This window comes from Salvelinus fontinalis, chromosome 17 (assembly GCF_029448725.1).
Source record: "Salvelinus fontinalis isolate EN_2023a chromosome 17, ASM2944872v1, whole genome shotgun sequence".
Classification (NCBI taxonomy): Eukaryota; Metazoa; Chordata; class Actinopteri; order Salmoniformes; family Salmonidae; genus Salvelinus; species Salvelinus fontinalis.
Window position 1 is genome coordinate 35,232,084 of NC_074681.1, and position 20,488 is coordinate 35,252,571.

General features: G+C 42.4%; 2 protein-coding genes across 3 annotated transcripts in view; one reads left to right on the plus strand and one right to left on the minus strand.

Annotated features, from left to right (window-relative positions):
- Window positions 1-10,168, minus strand: part of LOC129814227 (thymocyte selection-associated high mobility group box protein TOX-like) — a 58,154-nt gene extending 47,986 nt beyond the window's left edge. Inside the window, exon 1 of one of the 2 annotated variants that reach the window (XM_055867204.1) lies at window positions 9,587-10,168. In XM_055867204.1, coding sequence (XP_055723179.1) covers window positions 9,587-9,688 — 102 coding nt within the window. In that variant the 5' untranslated portion in view covers window positions 9,689-10,168. The remainder of the gene's footprint in view (window positions 1-9,586) is intronic. The other variant, XM_055867203.1, reaches the window with a different exon arrangement.
- Window positions 10,169-17,492: 7,324 nt separating this feature from the next.
- LOC129814226 (general transcription factor II-I repeat domain-containing protein 2B-like) lies at window positions 17,493-20,165 on the plus strand. The gene is made up of 2 exons (XM_055867202.1): window positions 17,493-19,549; window positions 19,676-20,165. The coding sequence occupies exons 1-2, from the start codon at window positions 17,733-17,735 to the stop codon at window positions 19,680-19,682; spliced, it is 1,824 nt and encodes a 607-aa protein (XP_055723177.1). The 5' UTR covers window positions 17,493-17,732; the 3' UTR covers window positions 19,683-20,165.
- Window positions 20,166-20,488: the final 323 nt, after the last annotated feature.

Here is a 20,488-nt window from a genome sequence, read left to right on the forward strand (position 1 = left end):
TCGAGCAAGGCGCTTAACCCTCATTTCTCCTGTAAGTCACTCTGGATAAGCGCTTCAGATATATTACTCAAATGTAAATGTAGAGAATATGGCAACCCAGTAAACTAATTACCTTACTTTTTACCGGGTAATTACTACTGCATAATAATAAGATAACAACCAGTTATACAGTGGTGCCACAAAAATGTCTACCAATATATCAAAAAACTAGCGTTTAAAACTCAAATGCATTGCTTCAGAGCGGCAACGTCGACCATGAGCTCTGAATTACTGCAGTTTCCCTCAAAGTCAAACATGCAATTACTCTCTCAACCACTGCTATTCTGGCTCGATGGTAAGTTCAAATACAGCTGTTCTAAGGCCACATACTGTATATAGTAGACTGAAAACACGCAGAGGAAGACTGGAGGGAATTACAACGGCTTAGACTCAAGGAGGATAAGGATACAGATAATAGGGCTAGAGGTCAAACCCATCTCTTGACCTATTTAATGTGTACGTAGAAGGTCATTTAGAAATGATCATTCATTATAAATAGCGGACTGCTCTATCTATCTCTGTGGCTTATAGTGGATACGAGAACTGCTCTGCTCTGCAGTAGAATCTGTAACAGTAGCCTATCGAGACCTTGTAGATATACTGCATCCACAGATATCTGCTGTTGTTGGTATAGGGCTATTTGATAACAGTGGGCGGTAATATTTTAACTTAACTTAACTAGGCAAGTCAGTTAAGAACAAATTCTTATTTTCAATGACGGCCTAGGAACTGTGGGTTAGCTGCCTTGTTCAGGGGCAGAACGACAGATTTTTACCTTGTCAGCTCGGGGATTCAATCTTGCAACCTTTCGGTTACTAGTCCAACGCTCTAACCACTAGGCTACTTGCCGCCCCGAATATGCTTATAGCATCAGAGTAGTAGATGGTACTATAGAATGACAGCAATGGGCTATGTTCCAAATGATGATGATGCCACCCAGAACCCCACCCAAGATACAGTAAGCAATAAGGTCCACCTGCCTGAGTCATGAAACAAGATCTGACCTCCACATGCATGCACACAAACAGGTACACAGGCACGCACGCAAACAGGTCCTAAGATCAGTAAAGCCTGTACAGGTACACAGGCACGCAGGCACACAGGTCCTAAGATCAGTAAAGCCTGTACAGGTACACAGACACGCACGCACACAGGTCCTAAGATCAGTAAAGCCTGTACAGGTACACAGGCACGCACGCACACAGGTCCTAAGATCAGTAAAGCCTGTACAGGTACACAGACACGCACGCACACAGGTCCTAAGATCAGTAAAGCCTGTACAGGTACACAGACACGCACGCACACAGGTCCTAAGATCAGTAAAGCCTGTACAGGTACACAGACACGCACGCACACAGGTCCTAAGATCAGTAAAGCCTGTACAGGTACCCAGACACGCACATAGGTCCTAAGATCAGTAAAGCCTGTACAGGTACACAGACACGCACACAGGTCTTAAGATCAGTAAAGCCTGTACAGGCATCAAAAGGTGGACAGGTGCCACTTAAACACTTGGGTATAAAGTGCTGTGAGTGGGCAGCAGAGCCAAAAGGCCTTGGAGCCAAAAGGCCTTGCAGCAGGTGGAGGAGTCAGCGGAGGAAGGTCACACACTCACACACACACTGAGACACACCACCCTTCACAGGACAATGGGAGACACACTATTGTTAAGGGTTTGCTCGCAGGCAAGCACCAAACACACACGCACACGCACACACGCCCACAAAGAACATTACACAAAGGATTATCCAGGCACAGAAAACAAAGAGCAATTTGACAGAAAAAACACTAGCTAAGACAGTCATTATCTAAGAAGAAAGAAGACGCATAAATCATGGTTATGACAGGCAGTCTAAACACATGAAAGTAGCCAATAATGGTCACTGTAGTCGTCAATAATGTTAATACCGTAATAAAGAAAATCTTACCATTTCTCCAAAAGCTCCAAACACCACAACAACTCACTCAATCCATCAACTACGAAAAAACGAGGGGTGGAATTCTCTTAATTTGAAAATGATTGCAATATGTTTTGCTTGGAGAATAAACCAAACAATTAGGCTATACTGGATCCGTTATTCACGGCCCATCTGTTTGGACTGTATCAAACCAGGAGCCTAATCACTCATTCATATGTGGCCTATCTTTGGGCACACTCAAGTCAGGGAGGTGTGTTTGTGTGTGTGTGTGTGAGTGCATGAATGTTTGTGCGTGTGCGTTCCCGCATGTGTGTGTGTCTGCGCTTTTCGGCAGACGGATCCCAATCACCATTCGGTGCCAGGGATTCTCAGGGTACGATACAGACGGCAAAAACATGGCTAACCGCGCCAAACTGGAACCAACACAAGTCCAGATTTTATGATCATTATGTTCAGCGTCTTTAATTAGCTGATCCTTCGTCTCTGTAACACTCCATTCACCACCAGCTCATTATGTAGGATTGAGGCAGTGGGTTTTGGATCAGATTTGACAGAAGTTGGAAGCTGTCCTTCTTTTAAGCGTCATATGGTTGAGAAAACCATGACAGTCATTGGTGACATATTCAACACAGTCACTGAGATTGTAAACACACACAGGTGATTTTGACCACTGACTTTTCAATGTAATTGAAATGGCCGTAGCCCCACTCTCTGAGGGTGTCTCAGGGAGAGGTGGGATATGCAAAAAAAAAACATTTCCTATTCACACATGCGTATTAATACACACTTTCACATGTGTGAAATGGCACAAATATAAGCACCCAGCAAATTCTTCTTCTTCTTATTATTATGTAGGGATGATGAATTTATGAATTTCACACTGTGCCAAATCATCCATTCACTGTTATTTTCCAAAAGTTCTGCCACTCATTGACCAGAACGATCTAACTCTATCTCTGCTAACGATCACAGACACAGTAGAAACAATTAACCAGGTACCTCAGCCAAAAGGCAATGTACTGTACACTTTCCTTTGACCATTAAACAACTCTGTTCCAAATACAGTACTAAAAACATGAGAAAATCATGACATCCCAAATCCATATTGAACTAGGCATGACATCACCAGGTGATGATTCAGTTCAGTTCCATTCTATGTCATGTTGTTCCATGAGTCACTCATCAAACAACACTCAGAAACAAGCTGTCCTCCTATTCTAATGCTTAGCGGAAAAAGACAAACATGTCAAGCTACAAATGGATACGGACAAACAACCCAATTACATCAGACGATGTACTAATCAGAATCAGATCAACGTCATTCTAGTTGTCGGATAGCAACCTGTCCTCTGTGTGCTCGCTTGCAAATGTGCAAGAATACATATGTCTGTGTATGTGTTTACAGTAGCACCACAGTTCCACATAGCCATTCCTCTGAGTTTCTCTATCTGCCAATAGGCACACATGATGCGCAATTAAATCCTCTGCTGGCATTGGGCTGAAGCTGTCAATCAGAGGCCCGATGTCTTTCGACAGCGCCCAGTGAACCGTGGATCGCTGGCCGCAGCACAGGAACTCACAAGAGTCCCTGCTATTGTTACCAGCAAGCAGGAATTCAGCCGCAATTAGGCCTGGCTTTTTAGGAAGCCCTCAGCCTAGTGCTCTGCGGTAGCTAACAGAGAGAGAGAGAGACAGAGACAGGACAGAGAAAGAGAGAGAGAGAGCTGACTCAGAGGTTTTCACTTGGCTCTATCCTACTGTGTGAATGTTTACAGTGTAACAACAGATTAGTGTTATGTATAGCGGGGCAATGTGGGAAAACTGTATGGAGGTGAAAAATAATATATACAGATGCAGGATCTTAATTTGACCCAGTTTACTACAGCAAGAAAATTATCCTGCAGCAACAGGAAATGTGAATACTTTTTTTGTAGACGCTGATAAATTGTTCGTTATGGCAAATCAAGTCTGAAATGACAAAGTGCAAATTACAAACATTAAATAAGCTACATGTTTGCCTTTTCTTCTGTGCAGGAAAATTCTCAGCAACAAAACAGTGATCAGATTAAGATCCTACATCTGTAGGACTATCAATATCACCAGGCACATGACTTATGAAACCAGGCTCATTCTATTCTATTCTATTATATCATATGAACGAAGGTAACAAAGAAATAAACATAGAATAAGCATACTACATGCAGGAAGGTAATGTGAAGTAATTACGTGTCAGAGTGGACCTGATATCATTACTCATGATGTTAGTAATGGGAAAAGCATCTGAGCAAAAAGAACAGCTATAGAGGTCCATTTGTCATGTGTGTATTCTGTACCATTACTTAAAGGGATACTTAAAGGGCAACTCGTGGATACCATTTTTATGTCGCTGTGTCCAGTATGAAATAATTCAGAGGTAGTTTATTGAGCCAATGCTAACTAGTGTTAGCGGAATGACTGGGAGTCTATTGGTATCTGCTAGCTTGCTAGCGCTAGTTAGCAACTTCCTTCAAACCGCACGCAGAGACACAAACATGGTATCCACAAGTTCATCTGACTCTGGGGAAGAAGATAAAGGGCCTCATTGCCAAAATCCTGAAGTATCCCTTTAAGGTTGAATCGTGTGCATGCACTTAGCATAGGTTAAGTGGGAGCATGCCATTTACATACGCTTACATAGACTTACGGTACTTAGCAGCCAACACAACAGACATGTTGACAACATATGTGGAGCTCTAAAATCTAGGTTTGGTTGAGATGGTGAGACTGAAGACTTTAAAACACAACACGTTACTGCAGAACTTGCATAAACCCTGCATTTATGGGGAATCATATCAAGACCATAGTCCAAAGGGTTACTCCGGGACCAGGACCTATGTTCATGAGGCATCTCAAAGTAGGAGTGATGATCTAGAATCAGGTTCCCCATAGCCACATAGTCTTATTTGTCATGATCTAAAAGACGAAACTGATCCTAGATGATCAATTTTACACTGAGTCGCTTTATGAATAGGACGGAGGAGGATTCCCTCAAATACAAAAGCTGTTTTACTTTAAGCGTGTGCCTTGTACTACCTCCGTTAACACCACTAAAGCTTGATGGCCACTGGGCAGGGTTTTTATCTTACGGGCGGGTGAAGAGCTTAGTCTTACAACCAAAAGTCTCTTGGAGATTGACCCAACCGCAGGAGTCTACAAACAAATGACTATGGTGAACAACGTAAAGATGACTGACAGGGCTGCATCTATGAGTGGAGTTAGTGCAGTGTGACCATCAAGCATCCTGATGTTTCAAATGTTCTTCATGTATTTTATGTCTGTCATGGGCAGGATCCATTGATCCAGGTTTATTAGACCAAAGCAACAACAACAACAATGTGTAATGGAAACAGCAGGTATAGGAGAAACCTTCTAAAGATGGATTGATTTATTTCTTATAGGACTGGTGTAGATTTTTTATTTTGTCTAACCTTCTTTATTGCGATAAATGGTGATGGTAACGTGATGTCGTTGCATAACTTATTAAGCTCCACTCCACATTTCATTTTAAATGCCTACTGCTTGCAAAATAAAAATGTTCAACCATACAAATTATGTTTCTTTGCAGGACGAGGATTGTCCTGACTTTCAAGAATTGCTTCGGCGGCTTGCTTTTCTGGTTGGCAGGCAAGTTTCACCATCCAATTATTTCAGATCTACAGGAGTGTAAGTTTCACCATGGCGTTGCATTCTAGCCTACATGCTGGCTTTCGCAGGGTATACCTGAGACGTGAAACAGATAGGTGGGAGGGCATAGAGGCTGTCGCCAATTTATTAATGCGCAATTTGTCTAAATTGTAATGGAAACACTTCAGCTCCTAATTTTTTATTCCACACTGTAGGTTTTTGAGAAAAAGTCTTTGTTTTAGGTATGACATTACGTCCAGCTGTTTTTATCGACGCAAAAGAGTTACATGGAAACTTTGTCGCATCTATTTTCTATGCAAACTCTTTAAATGCTGACAAAAAAATCACTGGAAAAGTTAAGGGAAACATAATGTAGCTAATGTCATTGAACGAAGCCAAAGGCATATTTCCACACTGTGTGGACAATCTATCTACAGTATGTTGATCCAACCCACTAGAGTATCTTGTTGACATAAGCTGTTGACTCTAGCCACAACCCTGTAGATATCCCTCAGTGTAATTCCACAGCTTATGAAGCCTTAATACAGGTTCATAGCAGGCTTCGAAAGCTTTATAACATGCTTATGAATCTCAAAGCATGCATAAAGCAAGTTACTGTTCACAGAAGACGACAGGGACATATTGTGCTTGTATCCATGTTGTACAGTAAATGTATCTTAGTTGGGATCTGGATTCAGATTTACAGTGTTGCTTTTGAAGTAGTGAAAATAAAAAAAGAGATTGATATCTAGGTATGTAGTCAGGTTTACATTCCTGCTCCTCTCAACACATCCAGAACAGTGCTGTAAGTATAAATAAAATGTTGGGTTTTTCCTGCATAGGAAACTGAGGCACCACCGAAGCCCTTTTTTGAGCCAGGAAAAACCCTGGAATGTTAATGTAGTATTACTTCATTAAATCAGAGACCACTGCTGACACAGTGATGTATAGTGAGTAACATAGCAAGTTAAGCAAGTAGGTCTGGAACTATTGTCCTACATCAATCAGTAAGTTATATTACTAAGATGACTATACTTGACAAGGACTAGAAGCTCAAAGTTATCTTTGTTGCTAGGATCATGAATGTGCATGTACAGTAGTATCAAATGTCAATACCAAAAATGGAAATATAGATGAGTAATGTTGATAATATTCAAAACTTGAGCCAGCTCTCTGTGGATGAGCCTGACCGGGAGCCTAACTGCTGTGCTGCTGTGTTGCCTGCCTGCTCTTGGCCCTGTGCTGTGCAAACCTGGGTTCAAATACTACTTAAATCATTTTAAATACCTTATACCTGTGCTTGATTGAGCTTGTCTGGCTTAATGGACCAATAAAATAGTCCCAAAACTGTAAACCCCGCCCATCTGGCACTCCAAGCAGACTAGAGCAAACGCTCAAAGATTTCAAATAGTATTTGAACCCAGGTCTGAGCTGCTGCGTGTGCTTGGTTAGTAAACACAAAGGACAGGGTATTAATGTCGGGGTCGACTTCCCAGAGCCCCTCAGAGATCCAGGACCACCAAAGAGCTCAGTAATTTGCACTAAATTAAAAATGCCTGAGGCTAAGACAAACGTACACAAACACATACAGACAGATGACAATCACACACACAGTCACTCACATACAGAACTGTGACACACACACACACACACACACACCTACAGAGACAAAGACACCACAGTGTCTATACAACAGAGTAAAGTCCATGACAAGAATACAGAACTGACATATCAGATGTATCATCTTCGATTAGAACCAATAAGCAAAATGTATGCATCCAAGGCACGTTGAAGACTGTTACGTGAAGCCTTGTCATTTCTTCAACCATCTCTAAATCAATGAAAACTGTCACAAAATCAAAAGATACCCAGCCATCAATAAAAGCTTGGAAATGTCATTCCCTCTTTCTGCAATTCCACAAAATAAGACCAATCAACCCCATCTGCCATAGCAACCAACATTTGATGTTACTACAGTAAAAGATCATCATCATAACATGAAATCATATTTTGTACCACTCTAAACAGGTTTCTAAATGACTTTGCATCAACTTGGCTAAATGGCAAGTGATCATGAGCTGTTCATGAATAACATTGGAGATGATGGAGTCGGACAGAATGTCTGGCCAAACAGCCAATCTACTCTAAAGAAAGGGGGGAAAGGGGGGATACCTAGTCAGTTGTACAACTGAATGCCTTCAACTGAAATGTGTCGTCCGCATTTAACCCAACCCCTTTGAATCAGAGAAGAGCAGGGGGCTGCCTTAATCGACAGCGCCCGGGGAACAGTGGGTTAACTGCCTTGCTCTGAGGCAGAACGACAGATTTTTACCTTGTCAGCTCGGGAGAAATGGGCCTGAATCAACTCATGCTTTTGAATGAAACTAGAGGTGAACAGAACCTCTGCCTAGACAGAGCAGCAGTCACAACAGTGATGCCCTGCTATAAATATAGAAAGAACCTGGTGCTAGAGGGGGTACGCAGCTGGAGGTTGAATGTTTGAAGGGGTACCGGACTATAAAAAGTTTGGGAACTAATGTTGTAGATAACAGTGAAGTCGGTATAGAACTGGCTCTATCACTGGGTAATTGCACATACAGAGACATCGTACAGCAGCACACAGGCCATCTCTGTCTGTTTGCACTGGAAATACCTCGCTCCCTTCTCACAATCACATGTGTTTGCGCTAGGGCTTCTCTCTCTACCTCTACCACACACATTTCTATCTCTTTCTCGTTCTCTCTCTCGTTCTCTCTCTCTCTCTCTCTCTCCAGCACACTCTCTTTTTCTTTCTCGTTCTCTCTCTGATTCTCTCGCGCTTTTCTCTCTCTCTCTCTCTGGTTTTAGCACACTCCTCTCTTTTTCTCTTCTTTTCTCTCTTTCTCTTACTCGTTCTCTCGCTCTCTCCCCTCTCTCTCTCCTCTCTCTCATCCTATATGAACCCCCCACCCGCCATCTCATTACACTGAACGCTAAAATGGAAAATCTAGGATAGTGTTTATACCGCATGGACATGCTCAAGCAGTACAATTTAATCTTTTAGATGATATCTATAGGACACATGCCCCTACTCCATCTCTCTCTCTCTCTTTCACCCTCTTTCTCTCTCTATTTTCCCTGCAGAGACTTCAGAGATCTTATATAAAAAAGACAGAGCAGTGAATCAAAAGGCATAGAAATAGTACAACCCCCAAACCCCACTCTACCCCTCCCTCCCTTCAAAATCCCTACCCCCATTCGCTTATGCTCGCTCTCTCTCCCTCACACACATATACACAGCAGCACACACTCAAACACACACACACACACAAACACACACACACACACACACACACAGCACAGTATCATTATGCGGAAAAGGACCTGTTCAGACAACCTAAATGTGAAAGTCGTTTTAAACTGAGGGTTTGAAAGCAGACAGTAAATTACAATGATTTTATTATAGTGAAAGTACATGTGTATGAACAAGAAAAGGGTTGAGTTACAGTGCGTAATAGAGGCACAATTACTCCACATAACCAGAGGTAGAGGATTGCATTCAATATACGTCATGTTTGTGATGATTATTCTATTCTATCCTAAATTCTGTAAGTGACGCAATGACAGAAAAATGTACTCTTTTGTGTCATTAAATTAGATAAAAACTCAGTTGAGCGCTTTGGAAGAAACTTCACTGATATTGATAGCGCTGCGTTCATCACCAGCTATACACACTGCCAACAATGCACAATTAAGCTATGGGTAAATAAATAAATATTTATATGACATGAAATAACTAGACATTTTATGCATGAATGTTTGTTCCTGTTGTCATTGATATCAAATGGATGGACATAAAGTACTTTTTTTCAGGGCAGTGCGTAACATCCACTTTCTGAAGAGCGTTTTTATGCATATCCATAACACATTGTACGACATTAAACAAATAGACTATATTCCTATAGCCTAGTCCAGATGCGACTCACCTTATTGCAGTACGGGGAATCAGGATACAGCAATGGTCCCAATCGGGAAGAATCTGTTGCTGATAAAGACTGTGGTGGAGGTGGATATACTCTCACGTCCATTTCAGTAAAACATCAATCTCCACACAAGCTTTTCCACTCCGGCGTCTACTTTTGAGTCCTCAAAAGTTGAAGGTACTATAAAGACCGATGCTCGAACTTGGCAAAAGTCTACGGTTGGAGGCTAAAAATGGCAAACTGTGATGCTCTCACATGCGTTCGCGGTTTTACAGAAGAAAGAAAAAAACTTACATTATCAACGTACGTCGCACTATCAACGACGGACTTGGTAAACGAAGGTAAAACGGTGTAACTTTGAAAGCTGTAGGCTCTCACTCGATTGTTGAAGAAGTTATTGCGCGTCTTTCTCTTTCTGACAGATGCATTTGCAGCGACAGTAGTTGTTTCTATCCAGCGGCTACAGTCATCTGCAAGCGAATGGGGCACGGTAGGATTGCCTGTTTGCTCGCAATTCATACAAAGGACTCTACAGACAGGGCAGGGGCAAGAGCGCAGCTACAGTATGGCGACATGCTTTACCTAGTAGGCGCACTGATGAATGTAGCGCCTGCGTCACTTGCATTTCACATCTTTTGTAGGCAATATGAATCATTTTACGTTGCCTATACATTATGGTTGAATCCCTTTAGAAAGCCAAAATTAGTACTACAGCTTTGTGGGCTCTTTGTGTTAGTTTGGTACACTAGCCTAGGCTACGTACAGGGCCATCGTGCACCCATTATTTTAGAGGGGGCACCTGAAACAGCTTTTTCCTACAATATACTCACATAAAAAATACTACAGTTTACTATAGAATACTATAGTACTTACTGTACAATGCTGTAGAATTCTGTAGTATTGTCACGTTCCTGACCTGTTTTATGTTAATTTTGTATGTGTTTAGTTGGTCAGGGCGTGAGTTGGGGTGGGCATTCTATGTTTTGTGTTTCTATGTTTAGGTCACTTGTAATTAGCCTTATATGGTTCTCAATCAGGGACATGTCTTTGAAGTTTTCCTCTGATTGAGAACCATATATAGGTTGGCTGTTCACACTGTTTGTTTGTGGGTGATTGTCTTCCGTGTCTGTGTATGTTGCACCACACGGGACTGTTTCGGTTTGTTCGTTCATGTATGTAGTCTGTTCCTGTTCGTGCGTTCTTCGTCTATTTTGTAAGTTCTCAAGTCAGGTCTGTCTACATCGTTTATTTGTTTTGTAGTTTATTCAAGTGTTTTTTCGTGTTTTCGTTTTCGTCTGTAAATAAATCATTATGGATTCCACATACGCTGCGTTTTGGTCAAATCCCTACTCCTCCTCTTCGTCTGTAGAGGAGGAGGACACCCGTTACAAGTATACTGTAGAATACTATACTACACACTGTAGTATCTCTCGATCACATAAATCAAATCAAATCAAATTTTATTTGTCACACACACATGGTTAGCAGATGTTAATGCGAGTGTAGCGAAATGCTTGTGCTTCTAGTTCCGACAATGCAGTAATAACCAACAAGTAATCTAACCTAACAATTCCACAACTACTACCTTATACACACAAGTGTACAGGGATAAAGAATATGTACATAAAGATATATGAATGAGTGATGGTACAGAACGGCATAGGCAAGATGCAGCAGATGGTATAGAGTACAGTATATACATATGAGATGAGTAATGTAGGGTATGTAAACATAAAGTGGCATAGTTTAAAGTGGCTAGTGATACATGTATTACATAAAGATGGCAAGATGCAGTAGATGATATAGAGTACAGTATATACATATACATATGAGATGAGTAATGTAGGGTATGTAAACATTATATTAAGTGGCATTGTTTAAAGTGGCTAGTGGTACATTTTTACATAATTTCCATCAATTCCCATTATTAAAGTGGCTGGAGTTGAGTCAGTATGTTGGCAGAGGGCCGCTAAATGTTAGTGGTGGCTGTTTAACAGTCTGATGGCCTTGAGATAGAAGCTGTTTTTCAGTCTCTCGGTCCCTGCTTTGATGCACCTGCACTGACCTCGCCTTCTGGATGATAGCGGGGGGAACAGGCAGTGGCTCGGGTGGTTGTTATCCTTGATGATCTTAATAGCCTTGCTGTGACATCGGGTGGTGTAGGTGTCCTGGAGGGCAGGTAGTTTGCCCCCGGTGATGCGTTGTGCAGACCTCACTACCCTCTGGAGAGCCTTACGGTTGTGGGCGGAGCAGTTGCCGTACCAGGCGGTGATACAGCCCGACAGGATGCTCTCGATTGTGCATCTGTAGAAGTTTGTGAGTGCTTTTGGTGACAAGCCGAATTTCTTCAGCCTCCTGAGGTTGAAGAGGCGCTGCTGCGCCTTCTTCACAACGCTGTCTGTGTGGGTGGACCAATTCAGTTTGTTCGTGATGTGTACACCGAGGAACTTAAAACTTTCCACCTTCTCCACTACTGACCCGTCAATGTAGATAGGGAGGTGCTCCCTCTGCTGTTTCCTGAAGTCCACAATCATTTCCTTTGTTTTGTTGATGTTGAGTGTGAGGTTATTTTCCTGACACCACACTCCGAGGGCCCTCACCTCCTCCCTGTAGGCCGTCTCGTCGTTGTTGGTAATCAAGCCTACCACTGTAGTGTCATCCGCAAACTTGATGATTGAGTTGGAGGCGTGCATGGCCACGCAGTCGTGGGTGAACAGGGAGTACAGGAGAGGGCTCAGAACGCACCCTTGTGGGGCCCCAGTGTTGAGGATCAGCGGGGTGGAGATGTTGTTACCTACCCTCACCACCTGGGGGCGGCCCGACAGGAAGTCCAGGACCCAGTTGCACAGGGCGGGGTCGGGACCCAGGGTCTCGAGCTTGATGACGAGTTTGGAGGGTACTATGGTGTTAAATGCTGAGCTGTAGTCGATGAACAGCATTCTCACATAGGTATTCCTCTTGTCCAGATGGGTTAGGGCAGTGTGCAGTGTGGTTGCGATTGCGTCGTCTGTGGACCTATTGGGTCGGTAAGCAAATTGGAGTGGGTCTAGGGTGTCCGGTAGGGTGGAGGTGATATGGTCCTTGACTAGTCTCTCAAAGCACTTCATGATGACGGAAGTGAGTGCTATGGGGCGGTAGTCGTTTAGCTCAGTTACCTTAGCTTTCTTGGGAACAGGAACAATGGTTGCCCTCTTGAAGCATGTGGGAACAGCAGACTGGGATAAGGATTGATTGAATATGTCCGTAAACACACCAGCCAGCTGGTCTGCGCATGCTCTGAGGACGCGGCTGGGAATGCAGTCTGGGCCTGCAGCCTTGCGAGGGTTAACACGTTTAAATGTTTTACTCACCTCGGCTGCAGTGAAGGAGAGCCCGCAGGTTTTGGTAGCGGGCCGTGTCAGTGGCACTGTATTGTCCTCAAAGCGACCAAAAATTTATTAAGCCTGTCTGGGAGCAAGACATCCTGGTCCGCGACGGGGCTGGTTTTCTTTTTGTAATCCGTGATTGACTGTAGACCCTGCCACATACCTCTTGTGTCTGAGCTGTTGAATTGCGACTCAATTTTGTCTCTGTACTGGGACTTAGCTAGTTTGATTGCCTTGCGGAGAGAATAGCTACACTGTTTGTATTCGGTCATGTTTCCGGTCACCTTGCTCTGGTTAAAAGCAGTGGTTCGCGCTTTCAGTTTCACGCGAATGCTGCCGTCAATCCACGGTTTCTGGTTTGGGAATGTTTTAATCGTTGCTGTGGGTACGATATCGTCAATGCACTTTCTAATGAATTCGCTCACCGAATCAGCATATTCGTCAATGTTGTTGTTGGACGCAATGCGGAACATATTCCAATCAGTGTGATCGAAGCAGTCTTGAAGCGTGGAATCAGATTGGTCGGACCAGCGTTGAACAGACCTGAGCGAGGGAGCTTGTTGTTTTAGTTTCTGTTTGTAGGCTGGAAGCAACAAAATGGAGTCGTGCTTACTTTAGATTATTTTGATGGATTGGACTGCTAGATCCCTTTACTGCTAGCTTTGTCGATGCTGTTTTGATTTGAATGTGCTGTCCTTGAGGAGTTCATGCCGGGATTCTCTCAGAGGTTCCCCCTCAATCGTGTTGTGCTTTTATATTGTAGCGTAGAATACTCCAATACTATACTTGATTGTATTGTTTTTAAATAGTCCAATGAAATCAATCATAAACGTGACTTGTTTCAGGAAACTAGGCGTATGTCGAACTACTTCACAGGAGACATTTGAACGTAAACATACATTTTTTATCAGGCAGAAATGCCTTCTGGAGCATGTGAACTTTCATGTATACGAGTCAAATTGTTAAATTACGAGCCTAGTCGGTTTAGCCACGGAAAAAGACAGGAACTTTCCCGCTAGCCTCTCTCAAAGAGTGCAGTGTATAAAGTCAGAAAATCTGCTGTCTCAGCCACTGCCTGTCACCAAGGGAGTATCCCAAGGCTCGATCCTAGGCTCCATGCTCTTCTCAATTTACATCAACAACATAGCTCAGGCAGTAGGAAGCTCTCTCATCCATTTATATGCAGATGATACTTATACTCAGCTGGCACCTCCCCAGATTTTATGTTAAAGACTCTACAACAAAGCTTTCTTAGTGTCCAACAAGCTTTCTCTACCCTTAACCATGTTCTGAACACCTCCAAAACAAAGGTCATGTGGTTTTGTAGGAAGAATGCCCCTCTTCCCACAGGTGTTATTAATACCTCTGAGGGTTTAGAGCTTGAGGTAGTTACCTCATACACGTACTTGGGAGTATGACTAGACGGTGCACTGTCCTTCTTTCAGCACATATCAAAGCTGCAGGCCAAAGTTAAATCTGGACTTGGTTCCCTCTTTCGCAATTGCTCCTCTTTCACCCCAGCTGCCAAACTAACCCTGATTCAGATGACCATCCTACCCATGCTAGATTACGGAGACACAATTCCAAGATCAGCAGGTAAGGGTGCTCTCGAGCGGCTAGATGTTCTTTACCATTCGGCCATCAGATTTGCCACCAATGCTCCTTATAGGACACATCACTGTACTCTATACTCCTCTGTAAACTGGTCATCTCTGTATACCCGTTGCAAGACCCACTGGTTGATGCTTATTTATAAAATCCCTCTTAGGCCTCACTCCCCCCTTTCTGAGATATCTACTGCAGCCCTCATTCTCCACATACAACACTCGTTCTGCCAGTCACATTCTGTTAAAGTCCCCAAAGCACACACATCCCTGGGTCGCTCGTCTTTTCAGTTCGCTGCAGCTATCGACTGGAACGAGCTGCAACAAACACTCAAACTGGACAGTTTTATCTCAATCTCTTCATTCAAAGACTCAATCATGGACACTCTTACTGACAGTTGTGGCTGCTTTGTGTGATGTGTTGTTGTCTCTACCTTCTTGCCCTTTGTGCTGTTGTCTGTGCCCAATAAAGTTTGTACCATGTTTTGTGCTGCTACCATGTTGTGTTGCTACCAAGTTGTTGTTATGTTGTGTTGCTACCATGCTGTGTGGGTCATGTGTTGCTGCCGTGCTATGTTGTTGCCTTAGGTCTCTCTTTATGTAGTGTTGTGGTGTCTCTCTTATTGTGATGTGTGCTTTGTCCTATATTTATATTGTATTTATTTTTAATCCCAGGCCCCCGTCCCCGCAGGAGGCCTTTTGCCTTTTGGTAGGCCGTCATTGTAAATAAGAATTTGTTCTTACCTGAAAAATAAAAAATAAAAAATAAAAAGCCATGATTGGCTGAGATAATGGATGGACTGCTCATGCTTCTGTCTATAACGTGAGCTGCTCAGTATGTGTTAAGAGTCCTTTCTACCGCGCCGTTTGTGAAATATATAACATTAGCCATCGAGAACTACAAAGGTTTTGCTACTTTTCTCAACAACATTGATTCCCTGAATTTCTATCGACACATCAGTAGGAAAAAGTGATGGGCTACTTTCTGCACACGCCACGGTCAGTGTGAACCGGAGTGACTTGGCACAATGCTGGCCAAACAAGATGTAGCTACAAACAAAACAGAGTTCAACGTTTCCAGTCTGCCGTGAAGCGTTCATCCATGTATATGGGTAAGAGTCAAGCTACATTTTCAGATATTAAAAGTTTCTAATTTAGTCAGAAAGTTGTTTTCATTGCAAGTTAAAACGTACTGTTAGCTAGCTAGCTCCCTAGCTAATGTTACATGTATGATCTAATTGATTCAGAAATCCATTTGCATTGCTAGTTATAGCCTAATTTTAGCTAGCTAACATTGAACCTAGTTTGTTAGCTCTTTAACTACCTGCAGAGTCATACTACAGCTATGACAATTTTTGTATCGGTAGTAGTATGAGGTGGTATTATGCCGGTTCATTGTTTAGCTAGCTAGCTACATGTCTAAACAAGACTCCACTTCACCAGATTAGGTGTGTGTGGTGTATCTGGAGGTGATTACATAGATTTTTATTTGATATAGTGTGTGTTTAGCAGAAACGGTAATGTGAAGAACAACATGACCTGCACCAAAGTCAGATTAGGATATAGGCCAAGGACTAGATAAATTGTATTTTTAACTGGAGTTTTTCCTTATTGTACGCTACTACTTTTACCACTTTTAGTCTTGAAATCTTTGGTTGTTTACTAAACTACTCACTCAGTTTAGCACATGGTCTCACGTGAATCCTTAAAGAGATGGGTGGAGCTAAGGCTTAAGAGGGTGTGAACGATGCTAAATGGGTGTAGACAAAGAAGAGCTCTCCAGTAGGTGTACCAATTCAATCAAGGGACATTTTCTCAAAAATGGGGTTACAAATGTATCAACTTTCAAAGCATAATTACTTTCCCATTGTTCCTCAACTGCAGTGCAGTGTATGATATACAACTTTCTAGCTCTGAGTCTATACTTCTATCCAATGTAAAAAATAAATAAAAAAATACAATTTCATATGTTGCTACATAAGACCGAATCAAGGTGGTCGGTCACAAATGTGGACACAATGCATTTTGGAATTTGTTGAGAATAACAAAAAGTTTAAAATGCATTTCCATTGATGTGCTAGTACAACCGTCAAACATGTTACACATTTACAACTAACCCACATGAAAAAATACTACAGTATATTATGGTCTAAATACTAGTATTACTATATTTATATCCAATATTATTCATTGTAGTGTTTTTGCGGACTTTACTATAGTATTCACTGTAGTGTTTTTGCGGGCATGACTGCAGTATACTATGTCTATAGTATTCACTATAGTGCTTGACAGACATGACTGGTATACAGTAGAAAGGGGGTGCAATAGCGTGCAGCATGGTAGGCCGAAGCTATATCAGGTTAATTTATCAGTGGCTACATAGTATTGTTTGTCACCGTTTTTGTCATTTTGTCATCTTGGTCAGCTGAATCTCTGTGAAAGCCCTGTTGAATTTCAGAAAGCTATCTAGTGGAAGTAACCGATCTAAGTCATTTTGGTGTACTCTTGTATATGTGGATTATTATTTGTGTCCAATTATTTATTTTTTCTCATCAAGCTACACACAATACTCAAAGTTGAGCTCATCCTGTTTCCATTGATCATCCTTGAGATGTTTCTACAACTTGATTGGAGTCCACCTGTGGTAAATTCAATTGATTGGACATGATTTGGAAAGGCACACAGCTGTCTATATTTTTTTATAAATGTAACCTTTATTTAACTAGGCAAGTCAGTTAAGAACAAATTCTTATTTACAATGACGTCCTACCCGGCCAAACCTGGACGACGCTGGGCCAATTGTGATTTATTCAGAATTTTTAGTCACACTTAACCAGCATGGTTGCCACAGCATTCTGCAGCGATACGCCATCCCATTTGGTTTGCGCTTAGTGGGACTATCATTTGTTTTTCAACAGGACAATGACCCAAAACACATCTCCAGACAGTGTAAAGCACATGTGTCAAACTCAAGGCCCGCGGGCCAGATGTGGCCCGCCAGGTCATTTTATGTGGCCCGCGAGAGCTTAAAAGTTTTGAGTGTCTAAAAATAAATACCAAAAAATAAATTAAGAGCGTGCTTTGACCAAAAACTACATTCCCACAATGCCTTTCGACTACGCTAGCCACGGCAGTGTCCATGCCAACGAGTGGAATTGAGATATAAATAATGATCCCAAAATGTCCAGAAAGAGAAAAGTTGATGCAGACGGAAGACTGTTTCAAGAAAGATGGGAAGGCGAATACTTGTTTGCGCTTCAAGGAGAAAGACCGGTATGTCTTTTGTGTTACGAGGCGGTGTCGGTTGTCAAAGAGTACAATCTGCGTCGACATTTTGACACCAAACACGGAGCTAAGTACGCTAAAGCTAGCCTTCAAGAAAAGCAACAAATTGCCCAAGAATTAAAAGGCAAACTGCGGTCGCAGCAGAGTTTGTTCATGAAATCCACAGCCAAAAACGAGGCCGCGGTGAAAGCTAGCTTCATTGTGGCTGAAGAAATCGCCCACGCTTCCAAGTCTTTTTCAGAGGGAGCGTTTTTGAAGCAGTGCATGCTGAAGGTCTGTGAGCAGGTGTGTCCCGACCAGTTACAGACTTTTAAAAATGTCAGTTTATCAAGAAACACCATCGTCGACCGAGTGAAGGAACTAGCAGAAAATCTTACAACACAGCTGGCCGAGGAGACACGCAGCTACACAGCTTTTTCATTAGCTGTTGATGAAAGCACAGATAACACGGACACAGCGCAGTTATCAATTTTTATTAGAGGCGTAAAGTCGGACCTCTCTATCACTGAGGAGCTGTTGGATGTGGCTGCAATGCATGGGACCACGACGGGACAGAACATTTTTGATGCGGTAGAGAAGTCCGTAAGTAAAAATGCATTGCAGTGGGAAAACTTGGTAGGATTAACTACAGACGGTGCACCGGCAATGTGTGGAGGAAAAGTGGGCTTGGTTGGACTAATGAAGGGGAAAATGCAAAAAATGAACTGTCACACGCCTTTGATAACGTATCATTGCATTATCCATCAAGAAGCTTTGTGTGGGAAGGTGCTGGGGATGGAGGACATTGTGACCACAGTCATGAAAACAGTGAACTTCATTCGGGCGCGTGGCCTGAATCACCGTCAGTTCCAGCAGTTTTTGCTGGAGATGGGCTCGGAACACGGGGATGTGCTGTACCATACAGAAGTGCGGTGGCTGAGTAGGAGCAAAGTCCTCAAGCGATTTTTCGAGCTCAGGAAAGACATTGCTCTTTTTATGCAGAGTAAAGGAAAACTCATGTCTGAACTATCAGATCCAAAGTGGATGTGTGACTTTGCTGTGTTGTGTGACATAACCGACCATCTCGCCCAGCTGAATCAGAAGCTGCAGGGACGCAAACAAGTCATCACGCAGATGTCCGACACGATCACGGCTTTCCAGCGTAAATTGGACTTATGGATGTGGCAAGTGAAACAGGACAATCTTGTTCACTTTCCTGTTTGTCAGAGCATGTCAGCCTCATTTCCCGAGACTTTTTCATGTGCTCAGTTGGCTACCAAACTGAGCTGGTTAAAGACTGAGTTTGATCGGCGCTTCTCTGACTTCAGAGCACAACAGTCTGGCTTTGACATCTTTGCCAATCCTTTCACCACCGATGTCTGCACTGCACCCCAACACCTTCAGATGGAGCTAATTGAGCTTCAAAGCGACAGTGGCCTGAGAGCAAAGTTTCAGGATGCTACAATCCAGGACTTTTACCGTCTGCTGCCTCCTGGTTTGATGCCACAGCTTCGACTTCATGCTGCCCGTGTTCTGTCCATGTTTGGGAGCACCTATCTGTGCGAACAGTTTTTTTCCATAATGAATCTGAACAAAAACAAGCACAGATCACGCCTCACGGATGACAACCTCCATGCTGTTCTACTCATTGCCTCAGCACAGGACCTAAAACCAGACATTGACACACTGGTAACGGGAAAACGGTGTCAGACATCTGGTCAGAAAACACACAGGCAAGCATTTTTTTTTAAACTTAATTAAAATATAATAAAATGTAATTCAACCAAGAAGAAGAACAGTTAAACTGTGTGCAATTTAATGATTGTGCTTGCATTTTGTTTTGTGTTTATCATTTTCAGAACATGATCAATCGATAGTAGAGAGAGAATCCACTTGGTGTGTTCAAGGACAGGCAGCATCTCCTCATCAAAGACTAACCGAAAAACTTGACCAATATAGTTGTGAACTGAGTCAACCTTTATTTTGGTATTTTTAGTTGATTACATATTATTTATGTGTAGCTGCTGTAGTAATTATTTAATGTTTGCAGGTTTATGTGTGTATGCAGACAAATTGTCATCAAACCATCAGTTGGGTGCACGGCTGTGTGCAGCCTTTTTTTGTAAAATGCTACATGTGTCATACATGTTCTTTGCAGCTAAGTTTTATGTTATTTTTCTTTATTCACTTGGACAGTTTGATCCTTCATTAATGGAGTTATGTGGGTTTTCATAAGCTGACAAAATTTAAAAGGATTTATGTTAGAGCTACAAGCAAACATATATTTTCTATGCAACTGTAATTGTCACTTGAATAAGTTATAATAAATAATGAGTTATTTAACATTAAGGAGGAGTTACATTTATTTTACATTACATTCGATTACATTTATAAGTTACATCTGGCCCTTTGAGGACAGCCATTATGCTGATGTGGCCCTCGGTGAAAATGAGTTTGACACCCCTGGTGTAAAGGATATTTTAACATGGAGAGTGATGGAGTGCTGCATCAGATGACCTGGCCTCCACAATCACCCGACCTCAACCCAATTGAGATGGTTTGGGATGAATTGGACGTGAAGTGAAGGAAAAGTGAAGTAAAGGAAAAGCAGCCAACAAGTGTTCAGCATATGTGGGAACTCCTTCAAGACAGTTGGAAAAGCATTCCTCATG

Bases quoted from the DNA above. Each gene is read 5' to 3' on its own strand.
- LOC129814226 (XM_055867202.1), top strand. From the start codon at position 17,733: ATGTCCAGAAAGAGAAAAGTTGATGCAGACGGAAGACTGTTTCAAGAA.